The sequence below is a fragment of the Triticum aestivum genome, chromosome 6D (assembly GCF_018294505.1).
Source record: "Triticum aestivum cultivar Chinese Spring chromosome 6D, IWGSC CS RefSeq v2.1, whole genome shotgun sequence".
NCBI classification, from domain to species: Eukaryota; Viridiplantae; Streptophyta; class Magnoliopsida; order Poales; family Poaceae; genus Triticum; species Triticum aestivum.
Genome location: NC_057811.1, coordinates 472,518,637 through 472,536,110, shown reverse-complemented (window position 1 = coordinate 472,536,110; position 17,474 = coordinate 472,518,637). Strand labels below are relative to the sequence as shown.

Genomic DNA, 17,474 nt, shown 5'->3' with positions numbered 1-17,474 from the left:
AGTTTGTTAGAGCACTATGTTATCGATCAAATGTAAGCTGGTCTATCCAATCTATCTCTGAATCTCTCATCAAATGTAAGTTTCATTGCAAATCTTTGAATGTACTAGTCTATCCTCTCTCTGAATGTAAGATATCAGTATGTTATGCAATTTATCCTTTCAGTTTGCCACAGCTGCGCAATCTATATGTCGCCGCGCAACGTTACGCCGTCGGCGATGATCCGATCACATATGTTCCACTGCTCGACTCACATGCACACGTAGAACACTCCTAGTGCCAAATCGAGTTTGCTCTTGAGCTCTATCACAACGCATGTGCACACACTCGAGAGCATGGCAGTGGAACTTCTACACCAGTGTCGATTCCATAAGTCTCCCGTTGTACCACTTGCACGAGTGGGTCTGTGGCTCAGAGCGGAGATCTCATACGTCATAGCCGCCTCATCTAAGGCCATCAAAATCATCCTCCGGCGAGATTCCGCCGCTTTATTGGACACTGTCGGCACTCCACCGTTTCCCGAGTCACTGACTTGTGGACCTGTCATTCGCATTCATCAGATCAATAGGGGGCAGCTCTCTCTCTCATCACTCACATGCATAATAGATCATATGTTCTGTACGATGCAGATTGAGTGGCAGGGTTTGAGTTCGAGTCTCACACGCGACATTATAAATTTGTAAATTAAACCAAGCTCTAACAAATGGATCATGGGTCCACATCTGACAATGGCACAACAACCAGGGGCACGGAAATAAAAATCTCTATTTTATACCAGACATTTTTATCTTCTATGACTCATTTTTGTCTCTAAATTGTAATTCTTATTTTTAATCATATTTTATGTATCAAATTATCTTAAATGGGTCTCTCTTATTGTAGTTCATGACACCACAACCTTGATAAGTCCAATATATATATATATATATATATATATATATATATATATATATATATATATATATATATATATATATATATATAAAATTGAAACATCTACCATTAAAGGTACTCTAGTGCTAAAAGTTTTAAAAATGATAATTATTGGTTCCTTTTATATGTTTTGCTATTTATTTCAAACAGTTATAATTTTTGTTGTTGTAGTTAATCTATCAAAATAACAATTTAGTAGATACATGTGTGACATGCATAAAGTTGGATTCTACATTGCTTTTCTTACAACTTTTTTAATCTAGCTTACAATTTTCTTAACCACCTTTTCTTTCTTTCTTTTTTGTGCCTATTTTCTTTAATATATTGTAAAATAAGTCAGTACAACACATCAACACCATTTAGCAACTTCAAACTGAGCCTCGCCGTTAAATATATCTTGCTTATACTCCGTTAAAGTTATCTTAGAGCACTTGGAAGAGATGAGTCTTCTAGTGGGTCGATGATGCAACAGCCGGGCATTTTTTCCACTATGTGTAAAGAAAATTCAAGTTGGCCTCCGGATCTATGGATTGTGGTCATGAACACATTCTCCAGATATTTACATGGGCGTTCTAAAGTCTAAGATTGTCTTGCATCATGCGTATAGGGAAGGATAAACTGCAAGCTCGGATATGAAACCTAAGATACAATTTTTGAAAGTTGAGCATGAGTTCCGCTAATGCATATTTTGCTTCACCTACATCTTTCCTAACTATTATGTTATTAAATTGCATCCCACATTGGGAATTCAAGTTCTGGTACAACCAGTCTATTCTATAGTTGTAAGTTTAAGATTATTTTTATAAGAAAAGCGTTGATCATTGCATTAAGTTATTAAAGACCAAACTCTAGATTATCTAGCATGTTGTACCATGATAGTACCTTACCACAAAACAACCTTTAGATACATCAACACAATTCTTGAAATGCCATGGTTACAGAACTTACATTATGTGCAGTAGCCGCAACGCAAGCTTGCATTAAACAAAGGAAGAAACTAGAGAAATAACAGAAAGAAAATGAAACAGAACATCAAAACAAAGGTGTTGTCCTACAAAACCGAAGTTAACTGCTACAAATGTGAGCATACAACACGTAAGATGCGTAATTTGAGCGTTCTGGTTGGCTGTAGATGCTTTGGTACTGATTTTCTTTTTTGCTGTAGATGTATAATTTGATTGACACGCATAACCCAAGCAGTAGTAGGCCGAAGGCAGATTTCTGAAGCATACAAAATTTACTTACTTAAACAAGAACTATATAGTGTTCCAGGTGAAAGAAACTTCAAAATGTATGGCTTATTCATATGCCACTGCATCATTCCGCATCTTGGAAGAAGGAAATGAATGCTCATGCAGTATGCTGGTCATCACATCCAAGGCTTTGATCCGGATCAAGCGGCAGTCCTCAAGCTCATTAGGCTCGGACAAGCTGAAGGTGACAAGCTTGTTCTCTCTCTTCATCCAATCACACATCTTTGTGGCCCCATTTGCCATACCCACCATTGCAGCAACGAGAGCAACAGGTTGGTGTCGTCTGAGGTGGTTCACAATGCCCAAGGCGCACACGCGGATCACGCTGCTCTGCTGGACGATGTCATCAGAAGGCTTAGCGCCATGCTTCAGCAGCTCACACATCAGGTCAGCCTCCTTGGTGATACACACAAAAGCAATGGCAGAAGGAACACACAATTCACCCCCTCTGCCGCAGATCGAAAGTGCAAACTCCTTGATAAGGCTGCTCTGAATGATAGTGCTGACTGGCAAGGTGTCGGCCGTGCTAAGTCGCACCCGAATCTTCCACTTGGACTGGAGCTCCTCCTCCATTTCGACACAAAATCTGACAACAGCAGCACACATCTCAGCACAAGTGGAAATTTGTGAATCATCATGATACTCTTCAAGATAGCTGCGATAGTCGGACCACTTAACGGAACCGTGCAGTGGCAGCAGCCTTTCCCACCCCCATAGCTTCTCCAAAAGACTTTCTTCTTTCCTCTTACTCTTTTCACCACCTTCAATATTTTTCTTAGACTGAGAATTCAATGCATCTGAATTAATGCCACCCCCTGTGCTGTTTGCTGCTCCATCAGCAGGAATGCCATCCCCATCACTACCAGGACCATTTCTATTGGCAGGTTCTTCCTTATCAATCTTGTGCCCAACAGCAGCTGCAACAGAAGATTCTTCTAGTATCTCAATCATAAGATTCAAGGTATAGTACCGGATCCTGCGGCTGTCCATTATCTCATCAGGTATGAGATCATCATAGAAATCAACAGGCTTGTTATTTTTGCTCATCCACGCGCACATCATTTCGGCCTCCCTTGCCATACCCAGCATGGCAGCGGTGGCAGCAACAAAATTGTCCGAGGTACCGCGGTTCATAAGGCACAAGGCACACATGCGTATCTCTATGCCCTGGTCGACCAAGTAATCATCAGTAGGATCAGCGCCACGCCTCAGCAACTCACAAGTCAGGTCATCCTCCTTGGCAATACACAACAAGGCGGCACCGGAAACATCATCCCGGAGAGTGGATTTTCTGAACCTTGAAGCACCATCCAACACTGCACCGAGATATGCGCAGACGATGACTGAACGTGCACGCTGGTGGATCAGGCAGCTCAGAACGATCGATTTCCTCATCGGCAAGACCATCTCCTCTCCAGATGTCATCCGGTTCTTCTTCCACTCGGACACGAGCTGCTCCTCCTTGACGAGACAAGCCTCAGCGAGATCAGCCATGTCTCTGACCACGGCAATGTTGCGGCGGTGATACTCTTCAAGGTAGGCGCTATAGTCAGGCCAAGAGATGTAAAGCGCTTTTGGTATCAGTCTATCCCATCCCCATATATAATTTCCCCAAGAAATCATGGTACTTGACGATACTTGGCCGCGGCATCTGCTTTGTAACTGTGCGGTCGTACTCCTCATCCTCCTCCATCTGTTCGATGCGATAAGTAAAATGCTTCCTGTCTGCCTCTTCTTCCCTTCGCCTGGCCTTCTCCCTGCGCCTGCGCCTGGCCTCCTTCACGATGTTGTCGAGACACCCACTCTTGGCCTCCATCTGCTTCTTCGCGATGGGTCCAAAGTCCAAACCGGCCGCAAAGACGGCGCCGGCCGATCCGATCTATGGTTAATTCCTACCCATCTAAAGGAATGAAAGAATGGGGACCAGAGAGGGGATTGGAGGAGTAGAAACGCTATAGATGAAATGGGCTAATGACTAGGGTGATCTATTACCTGTTGAGGGTAAGAGGTAAGACTGACCTACTCAAGGCTATTTATATCTTCGCACATCATTACTTGCCATTTTCTGTCATGAATTTAGATGGAAAGAATTTGTGTATAGAAGGAAAGAAACAAATCATGTAATTGTATAGAAGGAAAGAAACAAATCATAATTGTATAGAAGGAAAGAAACAAATCATGTAACAGCCTCAGGCATGCACAAACCATGTTACTCCCTCCGTTCCTAAATATAAGTCTTTCTAGAGATTTCAACGCGGACTACATGCAGCTTCAAAATTAGTTGTATTTAATCAAAGCGTTGTTTGTAGCCGAAATCCTTTGCGGTTAGAATTCGGTGACCCCAAGTTTCGGATAACTTGTTATATATCTATGCTTGTTGTTCCACATCAAAATATAAGTCCCAAATTTAAGCGATTAATTTGGAAAACAAAAAATGGAACTTCAGTACATTTTTTATATGGAATGACATCCGTGATAGTCTAGAAAAGAAAAACAGATTATTTCCCGAGAGCAGTACAAAAGTTTTTTCTTCACGAAACATTGCACACAGGTGAAATACTCAGCAACGTTTGTCAAGAAAGTTCAGGATCTGAAATTTTATTGTTTTTCTTAACTATTGTTCACCAGAGTGCATGTTCCACGTTAAACGGCTTAGTTTTAGGAAATCCTAGATGGTAGTACCATGCTGCCTCTTTTTTGTACGATAAGATCATGCTATCTCATTCTCACCAAAAGTTTTTTCTCGATTGTTTCATGATCATCTGTGCCACTCTTCCTGCTCCGGGGCTGATGTCACCTAAAATGGCAGATTTTGCTTACCAGACAATTATTTCGTACCATTACTTATATATGTTCTCTTTGCGGTATATAACTGACAGTATAATGAGCCACATCAGTGGAAGATAGAGCAAGAAAACGGATGCGCTAATGCGCAACTGCTTTCACGCTAGTTGTTTAATCACACTCTATGATTTGAGTGGGTGAGCCGGAAACAATGAAATGGATGGTGCATGAGGACCACACCAGCTATAATTAACAGACACCTGAACAAGAACAATGGATGTTTTCTATAATAGAAGATGATGTTATATGTTACTTTCATACATTCCATGAGTTTTGAAATACGTCGCATATTGGGTTTCTGACCAACAATTACTCTATTAGTATAGCTTTTATGTGATATAAAAATGGTGTCATTAATTAGATCATATTTGAAAGAACTTATTTGTGGCTGTGGTTTTGTATCACATAAGTCACATACTAATAGTGTACTTGTTGACAATAGAATTGTCCTAACTTAAATCTAAAAGGCGGTGCATTTTCAGTGGGAGGGGGCCTAAACAATCACCGGCCATAACAATTAGTAGAAGCAACTATCATAGATTATGTACACTACCATAACACTACATTTGCAAGATCAATCGCTGTATATCCCACTTAAACCCTGCTTAAAGCAATCTTACAGAGCACTTGGGAGAGATTTTTCCTTCGAGATATATTCTAGCGGTTCGATGTGCTGAATCCACGAATTTCGCTTCCTTTGCGGGATCTTTCCACACACGCTTCACCTGTTTATACGAATGGTCAATATTTAAAATTCCCAAAGCAGGGGCATTTCCCACTATGTGCAAAAGAAATTCAAGCTGGCCTTTGGATCCTCGGAATGCTGTCATGCACACATTCTTCAGATATTTATATGGACCCTCCATAAGTCCCTTCATAGGCACGTGTCCCGTGTATAGGGAAGGAGAAACAATAAACTGCAAATTGGAATAAGAAAACTAAGGTACACTTTTCGAAAGTGGCAGGAGTCCTGAATGTAATGTAACAAACTAGAGAAGTTAAGCTCATACAGATGTGAGCATACAGGGGGAGAGATGGCACAAATTCAACTAGCTGGTTTGCTATATCCAAGTTATGATGAAATAGAAATGCTTGATCTTGTACTGACTTGGAAGAGTATCGATGCAATACCATGGACAAGTGTACAAATTACCAGAGAGAAAACCATAAGAATACTTACATCCATCTCTAGTGTTTCGAGGAAAGGAGAGGATGTCAGAAAGGAGACCAAATGCGGAGTGTCAACATCGTTTTCAAATAGCAGCATCACTTTTAAATGCCTCAGCTGGGAAAACTTGCATGGGTTATGCATCAGGCAGGGCATCTGGAAGACAGACAATCAAATGTCAGTATGACTAAATGGTTTAGAAGATATAACAATGAATCATAAGTTATTAGAGATGGTCAACTAACAAACCTGTGGTGGTTCGTAGCAAGTATCAAAAATCAGATTTTGAACATGTGTAAACACATTAGCAAGTTGGGTGGTAGCATCCTCAAGAGTCACTCCATAAAAACTAATATCTGCACTTTCGAGTCTTTAAGATTTACCAAGGTCGATACATACCGGCTTCCCCTTGTATACAAAATTTCTGAGTTTCACAGCATGCAATGCAATCTTCGTTATCTCGCAGAATGAAAAATGCAAGTGTAGCAGGCGAGGCAGCGGACCATTAACCTCTAGTTCATCATAGAGATGACATCTAACAATACTTAACCACTCCAGGTTAGAGCAATTTGACAACATGTCTTGAAGATCTTTTCCGCCGACATTCACTAAGTTCAGATCAAGCTTCCGTAGGTTAGGGAAACCACTGAACCCGGTTGGTGGCCGGAGATACCCAAAGCTAAGATGGATTTTCTGTAGACGGGATATACTTCCACTGTCCAAAAGTTGGAACGGAAACAAGTACCGATCATAAAGGCCTCCAAAACGTTCTGGTGCCAAATCAAAAGTTAGGAACTTTATCTGTGATGAGGATACCACAAAGCGAGCCCAGTTATTGAGATGGTCAACCAGCATGGTGTCAAAATCAAATTCGATCGCAAGCTCGTCAACAACCCGGCCACGGCACTGTGCCAAGACAGCATTAACATTATCGATGAACTTCTGAACATATAGCTTTTCCCCAGAAGCACGGTTCTTGCCGCACATTGTAATTCCTTCAAAACTCAGGTTTGGACAAACTGTCCACAAGAATCTCCACTTCCTTGATACCGCACTGGTCCTTACAGCCTCATCCAGAGGCAACTTTGATAAATCGTGCATAGCACGTCCTGCAGCAAAGATACATCAGAGTACTAATTGGCAATCATGAGAAGGCTGGATAGAAAATTTCAAGCTTTCAACATATACCTCTGGAAGGCTCTCGAACGGATCACTTGATATCCCCTTTTCAGAGTTTAATAACTCGTGACAGATGATGTAGTCAGATATAACTCCACAAGCCAGAACACTGCAGCACAGTCTAAGTTGATCATTTTGCATCCCCTTGTCACAGACCGATCCGAGACGAATGTGCAGTGACATTGCTCTGCAAATCAGAATGCTCAATAGTTCGAATCGGCCGTCTGCAATCCTCTTTTGATGGACTGCCTTACATCCAGCCTGGTATGATATAGCCCTGAGAACCATAACGCGGCACGGTTCGAATGCTTCATCTGCTATTCTGCCTTGGCGGTGTCGCTTCCCGACGTGGCGTTCCAGTGTAGTAATCATTCCAAGCACGAGATTCAGAATGTTCCCCATTCCGACGCTGCAATGAACAAGGAGAAAGCCATTCATGTTCAGTCCAACATTATTATGGTACCTAGTACAGTATAAAACAAGTGGGCAGTCAGGAGAAGTGAAAGAATGAGAAGCAGGTGTAATCAGGCAGTGCACATTTTTTGCAGTAAAAAAAAAGGTGTATCCATTTATTTCCGTTTTCTTTGTGTACCAACAAGACTCTGTTGCCGCTGTTGCTGCTGCAAAGATGTAAGTAAGGCTGAATAAACTTCAGTTTCGGACCCTCTGTCCCTGCTGTTCCAGAGTGTGTGTCGTAGTATGGAACAACTAGCCCTAGCTTACTGCATTATTTTACTCCTATAGCTTACTCCTACAAGCTGCAGAAAGAGATTTGAAGGAGAGATTGCCATGCTTACCCAGCCGAGCCGAGCGCGAAGCTAGGGTTCCTCACGAACAATCTGGAGCAGAAACCGGTCCGCGACGGTCACAATGAGTCCGTCCGTCGGAATCGAGCCTGGGGAGGGGACAGCATCATCGGATCAGAAACTTGGAGATGCGGGGAATTTTCAGAATCCTGTTTGGCTCACAGAAGATCAGCGCGCTCCGGAATCGAGGACAACAGCGAGGCACTGGGTTTACGCTTCCTGTCGGCGTTTACGTATTGACCCAGAGGAGAGCATGAGCCGAGTTTACGTATTTACTCGGTTTACGTATTCCTGTCCGAGTCCGACGTCTCGCAGGCCCGGCCCAGCCAGACCGCCACGCCGGGACCGGCCTACTTAACCCGACAGCTTTGCTGGGCCGCTCCGTCTCGGAAGCCGCGGCTCCCGTCCGTGCCGGCGGCGGGCGGGGCGGGGCGGCGACACGGCGCGACGGCGACGCGCAGGGCCGTCCCCCAGCTTCTGCGCCCCGGGCGGCAGAACCTCTACGCCCCGGACGGAAGCAGGTACCGCACCGTAGCTCCCGCTTCACTCGCATAAGCTCTAGTAACCCTCGTCTAACATCTAGATCCCCAATGTTAGTCGCAACAGCGAGATGCATAGCGCGCTGCACCGAATCTGCTTCCTAGTTAAGCTGATATATATATACTCCAGTGATGACCGATTTCGTCCTAAGTCTGTTCCAACTCCTGAAAGTGCGCCGCATCCCGTTCCCATGGGAATGGGATGCTGCACGCCGTGTGGAGCTCGAGAGACATCTGAGGAGTCCAGTTCCTTTGTTTTGTTTTGTTGGTCAATGGTCGGTGCGCTCTTCTTACTTCAGTGGCGTTCTCTGAGATCTTTGTTTGATTTTTCCGACCTTTTATTATTGATTCTTCAACTTTTGTCAATGTTCTTAGCTAGAGTCGAAATAGTGCAGTGTCTTGAATTTGCTTCCTTGTTGTGTGGGATACACCAGTGATGCCTTGTTTCACGTGGTATATCGTTCCAATCCCTGAAAGCACATCCATGGGATGCTGCACATTATGTGGAGCAGAAGGGACATCTCAGGAGTTTAATTCATTTTTGTTCCCGCTCAATGTGTCTGACAACTCTTCTTATTTCAGTGTTCTTTGTTGAGTTGTCCGGTTGTCATACTATTTTCATGCTGCTGACGGTTGGTCTTATATGATACTCCTATACCATAAGTGAAGATGTCTACAACTTGAAATGATTCTTTTTCTAGATTTCTGGTTTCAAATGTTGCAATGTAACTCCCTCCGTCCGGAATTAACTGTCGCTGAATGAGTGTATCCACGGACGGAGGTTGTAACAAATTTGCTTCCTTAAGGCGTAGGATGCTCCTGTGATGACTTGTTTCGCCTCATATATCGTTCCAATTCCTGAAAGCGCATCCACGAGATGTTGCACATTATGTGGAGCAGAAGGGACATCTGAGGAGTTAAATGCTCAAAGAACTTTTTTTTATTTCGGTGTTCTTCATTGAGTTGTTTGATTGCCAAACTATTTTCATTCTGCTGAGCGTTGGTTGAATTTGATACCATAAGTGACCATGTGTATAACTTCAAATGACTCCTTTTAAGTTTCTGGTATAAAATGGTGCAATGTATCAAATCTGCTTCCTTTATGTGTGGGGATACTCCAGTGATGACTTACTTCACCTCATATATCGTTCCAATTCCTGAAAGCACATCCACCGGATGCTGCACATTATGTGGAGCAGAAGGGACACCTGAGGAGTTCAATTTGCTTCTTCTATTGTTTAATGTTTGGACAAATCTTTCTATTTTTAGTGTTGTTGGATAATTTGTTTTCATTAATTTTTTCATGCTGTTTGGCACTTGGTTGAAACTGACACCACATGCAAACATGTGTGGAGCATCACATATGAGTATTTTTTGTCGAGATTTCTGGTTTGGCCTTCCGTTTCCTTTTGGGTGTTGTTGCAACTTTGTGTGGAACATCAAAACATTCACGAGCAATACGACTTGGCAAACCAAATTTTGAGTTACAGAAACAATATATATTTTGAGATTGTTAGTCTGACTGGTTTACAAACTCTAGGTGTTGAATCACAGAACTGACATTGTATCTGCTAATGTGATGCTATTTGTTTTTGCTGGCTTTCATACCGTAAGTAAACATGTATAACTTCAAACGGTTCTTTTTTCAAGATTTCTGCTTTCAAATGATGCAATATATCGACTCTGCTTGGTCAAGGTGTCAAACACTCCAGTGATGACTTGTTTCGCCTTGTATATCGTTCCAATTCCTGAAAGCACATCCACGGGATGCTGCACATTTTGTGGAGCAGAAGGGACATCTGAGGAGTTTAGTTTGTTTTTCTCTTGCTAAATGTTTGAACAACTCTTTTTATTTCCGTGTTCTTCATCGAGTTTGTTCGGTTTCCGAAATATTTTCATGTTTTCATAATTGTTGAATTTGATGCTATAAGTGAACATGTATATAACTTCAAATGGTTCCTTGATTTATGGTTTGAAATGGAGCAATGTACCAAATCTGCTTCCTTAGGTGTGGGATACTCCAGTGATGACTTATCTCGCGTTGTATATCGTTCCAATTCCTGAAAGCACATCCATGGGATGCTGCACATTTTGTGGAGCAGAAGGGACATCTGAGGAGTTCAATTTGTTTCTTTTCTCTCTTAATGTTTGGCCAACTCTTTTTGTTTCACTGTTCATTGAGTTGTTCGATTTCCAAACTATCACACTGCCGATGGTTGGTTGAATTTGATGTCATAGGAGAACATGTGTATAACTTCAAATGGTTCCTTTTAAGATTTCTGGTTTGACATGGTGCAACGTGTCTGCTTCCTTAAGCTGTGGCATACTCCAGTGATGACTTATTTTGCCTTGTATATCGTTCCAATTCCTGAAAGCACGTCCATGGATGCTGCACATTTTGTGGAACAGAAGGGACATCTGAGGAGTTCAATTCATTTATTTTCTCGCTTATTGTTTGGAGAACTCTTTTTATTTTACATGTTTTGGAGAATTTGTTTGATTTTGATATTTCTCACGCTGTTCGACACTTGGTGAATTTGATACCACATGCGAACCTGTGTGGATCTTCAAGTGTGAGTATTTTTTTTTTCAAGATTTCTGGTTTGGTCTTTGGTTTATTTTTGTAGCCTTTCCGAGTGATACGACTGGGCGAGCCAAATCATTAGTTAAAGAAACAATAGATACTTTCACATTGTTAGTCTAACTGGTTTACAAACTCTAGGCGTTAAATCACTTAATTGACATTGTATCTGCTAATCTGATGATATTTATTTGTGTGTTTTGTTCGATTAAGTTTTAGCAAGCTTTTTTTTCCAATGGAGAAACCAACACTAGATGCAACTATTTCTGGTCCATTTGGTGGTCTTCATCTGCTCTGCACTTGACTATAATCTCACAAGAAGCATTTTTTTTTGTCTGCAGAGTTAATCACCCAGTTTCTCTTAAGCTCCTGAGCAAGGCAGGTGACTGATTGGTTGCCTTGATGCTTGAATAACTGAGTAGTATTTGACGGATCGGGCCTCCATTGTTTTTTGACCTACACTACAAGAGAATGTGCTGAGAAAGCCAGGGAGGAGCTTGCTGACAGTGTTAGTCATCAAATGTTTGCCTCCGAAAGCTCGGGTCAGGCACGAAAAGTCAGGGTTGGAAGATGGTTGCAACCATGGGGTGATGTGGGTTTGACGTCCAGGGTCTTGGCCAGACGGCCACAGCACAGCAGGGCTGTGAGCAGTCTCAGCCTGGCATCACGCAAAGACAAACAGCTAACATTCCAGTTCTTGACCTCGCATGTGTTTCACCGCATGATTCTGCAATCACAAGCTGCAAGTCAGCAGAGTGAATAGTGAAGGATCCTGCTCACACATTTGCTGTATTCACCCCCACCTCGTGTGCCCCTGTTTTCTGGGTTAACCACCCCCTGTTCTTGTAGCACTGTCAATCCTGTATAGATACACTCCATTACCTTCTGGTCTACATGTAGATTTGTTGTCTCACTAGAAGTTCATAATCCAAAGAATTTTTGTTCTTTCTGCTGTGATAGTATATTGTTGTGTTTCTTTAATGGTTATAGCATATTATTACTTCCTGCAAAAAATAGATGTTACTCTGTAGACCAGAGGTACTTCTTTATTCACATCGTGAGTCATTGATTTTACTCTGTAGGGGCAGTGAAAGAAAAGGTTTAGAATATCCATGCTCTTCCTGATTAAGGTGGAATAGATGTTATATCTAGTATATGGGAGCCTTCCCATATTGATTCTTGTGTGTTTCCTATGCCAGTAACAGAAATCAAAGTAGAAACCTGTCATGACTCAGTCTGAGGCCAAAGATATTTGAGCAATAGTTCTCAAGTATATGTCCCATCCCATGTACCTAAATTAAATCCGTGGTATGTGTGAACTCTAATCATAGTTATACATTTGATTTGTTTAGATGATTCTTTCAAAAACTTCTGTAGCATACCAGCTTTGCTGGATGAAGAGAACCAATGGCAGTAAGGACATTTTTTTTGGTAATCAAGACTCGCTAATAATTTTAGGAGTAAGACCCATGTTTCTGGTACACAAATCTTAACCAGTACAGTTGAAATTCTCTTGAGCATAAAATTTATTTGTATCCAACCAGATCATTTTTGTTGGCCTTTCGTCTTGCATGTGCATCTGAAAATGGACGATGCTCCTTTTTTTCAGGTGCTATCTGCATGTTCAGCTGCAAGCTCATCATCTCTAGAGAAAACTGCTAGTTGTACAAACTAGTTTTTTCTAGTTGCATCCACTTTGTCTCTGTCAGCAAGCCAAGATGTCTCGCTCATTTGATTGAGTGCATGGAGTGATCTGGGGCTATGGACACCTTCTCCCCTGAAGCTTAAAACCTGTAGTTTCTGTTTAGATATTGTAGGGTGCTGGAATGTTTGGAACTTCAGTTTTGTACTCCTTTTTTGCTTTCTCTCTGCACTGCGATAGGCGGAGGCCGGTGAACAGATTTGGAAGTGGCTGTGATGTGGTCTCCTTTTAATGAACTGTTTTGCAAACTCTAGGCGTTGAATCACAGAACTGATACTGTATCTGCTAATGTGATGCTATTTATTTACTTGCTTAGTTCATGGAAGTTTTATCCAGCTTTTGTTCACCATTGGAGAAACCAACACTGGTTGTAACTATTTATGGTCCATTGTAGTCTTCATCTGCTCTGCATCCCACTATAATCTCACAAGAAGTCTTTTCTTCTGTGCAAAGTTAATGACCCAGTCTGTCTTGAGCTCCTGAGCAAGGCAGGTAAATGGGAGGGTCTCGGCCGTAGCAGCAGGGCAGTGAGGAAGACAAACAGCGATTATTGCAGTTGTCCACCTTGCGTACGTTTCACTGCATGATTCTGCAGTCACAAGCAGCAGCTCAGCAGAGTGAATAGTGAAGGATCCTGCTGAGAAACACCATGTCAATCGTGAGCTCAGACCTTGCTGTATTCAGCCCCACCGCCTGTACTTGCAACACTGTCATTCTGTATATATACACTCCCTTGCCTTCTGGTATGCCAAAGGATTTTTCTTCTTCTTCTTCTTCTCCATTCTGTATATATACACTCCATCACAAGAGTGCTCCAACTCCAAGAGAGAAAAAAAATAGTTCAATCGATTTTTTTTGGAGGCAAATTAGTTCAAACGAATAGCACACAAGAACCCCTAGGGGAATCAGGCCCCAAACATAATTAGACCTGCCGAACACAAGTGCCCCCACGGGGGGAATCAGGCCCCAAGCAGAATCACGGGCCTGTCGAACACAAATAATCAGGCCTGCGAGCTTGCACCCAACAACTGGCTAATGAAGCACAGTCCCTAAAAAAGGGCTAATGAACCACAGCGCTTTGGTTTGGATTAGTACCACCTCGCCAGCCGATCAAGGGAGGTTGGGAAAGAAGGAGTATATAATTAGCACCAGGGCAACGTTACAACATACTTACCTGGACGGGGTCGACGGCTGATCAAAAAGGGTCGTGGCCTAGATCAATGGCTCACATTGCACCTGGTGAGCGCGTTGGCCTACCATCTTTCCAAGTGGGAGAGTGGACGTCATAATTTGTGGTAGAGGGGTACGCGTTCGCGCGGCCCCTGCCAATCTATAAAATTTAAATTTTGGGATTTACTGCCTTGCATAGCATATAAAACTAAAAATTTGCATCTTGCTGCTCTCGTGTTACATATTTACAAATAGGGTGTGTCTAGGGCATATCTAGATGTGCTCTAGTTAGCACATCTAAGTGAGTGAATCAAGCATAAAGAGAAAAAAGAAAAAAGAGAAAGAAAATATTCACACGAATCTCAATGTAAGATCAATGGCATATGACTTAAATATGCAATACTTATGGCACATCTAGATGTGCTTTAGCAAAACGGTTATAAATAAATAAATTATCATAGTGCAAACATGCTTCCAATCGTGATGACATCTTCAAAACCATCTTATGGGCTATGGTGCTTCCAATCGTGCTAACTTGGTTTTCTCAGGCCCTGCGCTCCACTTCTGCCCATTTTAGTATCAAAATTAATACGTAAAGAGACATGATGTTTATTTGCATCGAATATTTCTTCAGCAAGATAACCAATGAGTTGGAAGTGTGTCCTAAAGGTTTAAACAAGATATGCCACCTTACATTTCTGTCCTGGTGGATCTTATATACCTGTGTTTTGTTGCAATTAGCAAGATCTTCTGTCTCGAGGCCACCTAATTAGTAACCACCTATTACAAAAGCCTCTTCCCCTTGTCAGTGCCGGGCTGGAAATGAGAACCAACAATAAAAATATATGTTGGGAAGTGTCCAAAATTGCTCTTCAAACCATAACAGGAACTCATTCTTTTTTTCTGAAGAACACACGTGTTGGTTCAGAAGATACTAATTATATTGAGACCATAATAGGATTTATCCTTGAGAAAATGGACCATGTTGTATTTCTTCAGTGTGTTTATTGTGGAGCAGACCCTTAATATAAGGGATGCAAAAATAGAAATGCAGATCATGACTAAAATTGATACATAGCTTGCGGGGGCACGCGAAGTCGGGCCTTCTGCATTAGTCAGAGTTAGTGACCCAGTTTCTCTTAAGCTCCTGAGCAACACAGGTAACTAGTGGCCTTGATGCTCAAATCACCCAACAATATTTTGAGAGTTTGTGGATGGAGTGCCTAGGGGGGCCAAATTCACTGTTTTGACCCTTTTGAAAAGTTCAGCCAGATCTGACCCTGGTTTGTAAAAAAATCAGGAACTGGCCCTTTTTCTACCGCCATTGGCTTCGGCGCCGGTGGGGCGATACAATGATACGTATCCAACGTATTTATAAATTTTTATTGTTTCATTCTATTATATTATCAATATTGAATATTTTATATGCGTTTCTATGCTATTTTATATCATTTTTAGGAACTAACCTATTAACCCAGTGCCTAGTGCCAGTTGCTGTTTTCTGTTTGTTTTTGGATTTCCAGATAATTAGTACCAAACGGAGTCCAAACGCTACGAAACTTTTTGACGATTATTTTCTAGACATAAGAGACCCTAGAAGCTTCGGGAGGAGACCAGACGACGGACAAGGAGACGGCAAGGCAACAGGGCGTGCCCTAGGGGGCGGCGCCCGGTTACCTTGTGGGCCCCACGTGGCTTCGTCTGACCTAATTCCACTTCTATAAGTTCTCAAATACTGGTAAAACCCCAGAGAGCCACCCGAAACACTTTTTCCACCGCCGCAAGCTTCTGTTCTTCCGTGATCCCATCTGGAGGCTTTTTCCGGTACTCTGCCGGAGGGGGAAATGATCACAGAGGGCTTCTACATCATCCTTGTTGCCTTCCGATGATGCGTGAGTAGTTTACCATAGACCTACGGGTCCATAGCTAGTACCTAGATGGCTTCTTCTCTCTCTTTGATCTTCAATACAATGTTCTCCTCGATCTTCTTGAAGTTCTATTCGATGTAATCTTCTTTTGCGGTGTGTTTATTTATTGGAATCCGATGAATTGTGGGTTTATGATCTGAATACTCATTGAAAGTAATTGAGTCTTTTCTAAACTTTATTATGCATGATTGTTACATCTTTGTATTTCTCTCTGAACTATCCGTTTGGTTTGGCCAACTAGATTAATTTATCTTCAGTGGGAGAGGTGCTATGTGATGGGTTCAATCTTGCGGTGTCCTCACCTCGTGACAGAAGGTGTAGCGAGGCACCATTCAGGATAAAACTACGGGGTTTATTCATATTGATTGGGTTTACTTTGTCTACATCATGTCATCTTGTTTAAACCGTTACTCTATTTGTTATGAACTTAATACCATAGATGCATGCTGGACAGCGGTCGATTGGTGGAGTAATAGTAGTAGATGCAGGCAGGAGTCGATTTACTTGTCACAGACGTGATGCCTATATACATAATCATTTCCATGAATATATCATAACTATGCGTTTTCTATCAATTGACCAACAGTAGTTTGTTTACCCATTGTATGCTATGTGTTCGAGAGAGAAGCCTAGTGAAAACTATGGCCACCGGTTCTACCTTTATCATATTATACAAACTAAAAATACCTTGTTGTAATTTATACTTTTTATTTTACTTTTGTTTTTATCTATTATCACTATCAAATTTAATCCTTGCAAGTAACGAGCTCAATGGGATTGACAACCCTCTTGCCCATGTTGGGTGCAAGTATTTTCTCTTTTGTGTGCAGGTGCTGAGGACGGGAATTTGCGTGATTCTCCTATTGGTTCAATAAACCTTGATTTTCACCGGGGGAAGTACTTATCTCTACCGTACTGCATCTTCTCTCCTCTTTGGGGAAAATCCCAACGCAACTCACAAGTAGCAGGAAGAATTTCTGGCGCCGTTAACCGGGAGACGTCATCAAATTCTATCAAGTACCTTCACACAAACTATCATTTACTTGTTCTACTTTTTATTTGTCTAGTTATGTTATCCTTATTTTCATCACACCAAAACAGAAAGGAAAAGTAAAGACATATGGATCCTCATCCACTTGCCAATCTTTCAAAACTTGCTGCATGTTGTAAACCGGTAGCTAAAAATGAAGAAGTGATAAAAAATGCTATTGGGATACATTTATTGAATGAAAAGCATGATTGCAATTGCGTTAGTGAAAATTCTATGAATGACAATTGTGCTAATGATCATGATTGGGGTGATAATTATGATGTTTCTTGTGATCTTGTGAATTATGAGCCTCATAATGAACTTATTGATGATAAAAATTGCA

The 17,474-nt window shown here is 41.8% G+C and overlaps 2 protein-coding genes and 1 non-coding gene across 3 annotated transcripts; 2 read left to right on the top strand and 1 right to left on the bottom strand.

The window, feature by feature from the left end:
• Positions 1–1,758: 1,758 nt before the first annotated feature.
• Positions 1,759–8,434, bottom strand: LOC123146012 (uncharacterized). The gene is made up of 5 exons (XM_044565576.1): positions 8,173–8,434; positions 7,385–7,784; positions 6,446–7,305; positions 6,209–6,352; positions 1,759–5,945 (listed from the first exon to the last, which is right to left on the bottom strand). The coding sequence occupies exon 5, from the start codon at positions 3,865–3,867 to the stop codon at positions 2,230–2,232; it is 1,638 nt and encodes a 545-aa protein (XP_044421511.1). The 5' UTR covers positions 3,868–5,945; positions 6,209–6,352; positions 6,446–7,305; positions 7,385–7,784; positions 8,173–8,434; the 3' UTR covers positions 1,759–2,229.
• On the top strand, positions 8,246–13,338 carry LOC123142738 (uncharacterized). The gene is made up of 4 exons (XM_044561508.1): positions 8,246–8,382; positions 8,427–8,702; positions 11,643–11,683; positions 12,911–13,338. Exons 1-4 carry the CDS (start codon positions 8,246–8,248, stop codon positions 12,961–12,963), a joined length of 507 nt encoding a protein of 168 aa, XP_044417443.1. The 3' UTR covers positions 12,964–13,338.
• An 831-nt stretch (positions 13,339–14,169) lies between these two features.
• On the top strand, positions 14,170–14,329 carry LOC123146703 (U1 spliceosomal RNA). The gene has a single exon (XR_006472897.1). It is a non-coding gene; the product is annotated as a U1 spliceosomal RNA (small nuclear RNA).
• The last annotated feature ends 3,145 nt before the right edge of the window (positions 14,330–17,474 follow it).

Bases quoted from the DNA above. Each gene is read 5' to 3' on its own strand.
- LOC123142738 (XM_044561508.1), top strand. From the start codon at position 8,246: ATGAGTCCGTCCGTCGGAATCGAGCCTGGGGAGGGGACAGCATCATCG. The intron at 8,383-8,426 runs GCACTGGGTTTA...GTATTGACCCAG, and splicing joins GAATCGAGGACAACAGCGAG to AGGAGAGCATGAGCCGAGTT. The intron at 11,684-12,910 runs GTGACTGATTGG...CCTTTTTTTCAG, and splicing joins TAAGCTCCTGAGCAAGGCAG to GTGCTATCTGCATGTTCAGC.
- LOC123146012 (XM_044565576.1), bottom strand. From the start codon at position 3,867: ATGAGGAGTACGACCGCACAGTTACAAAGCAGATGCCGCGGCCAAGTA.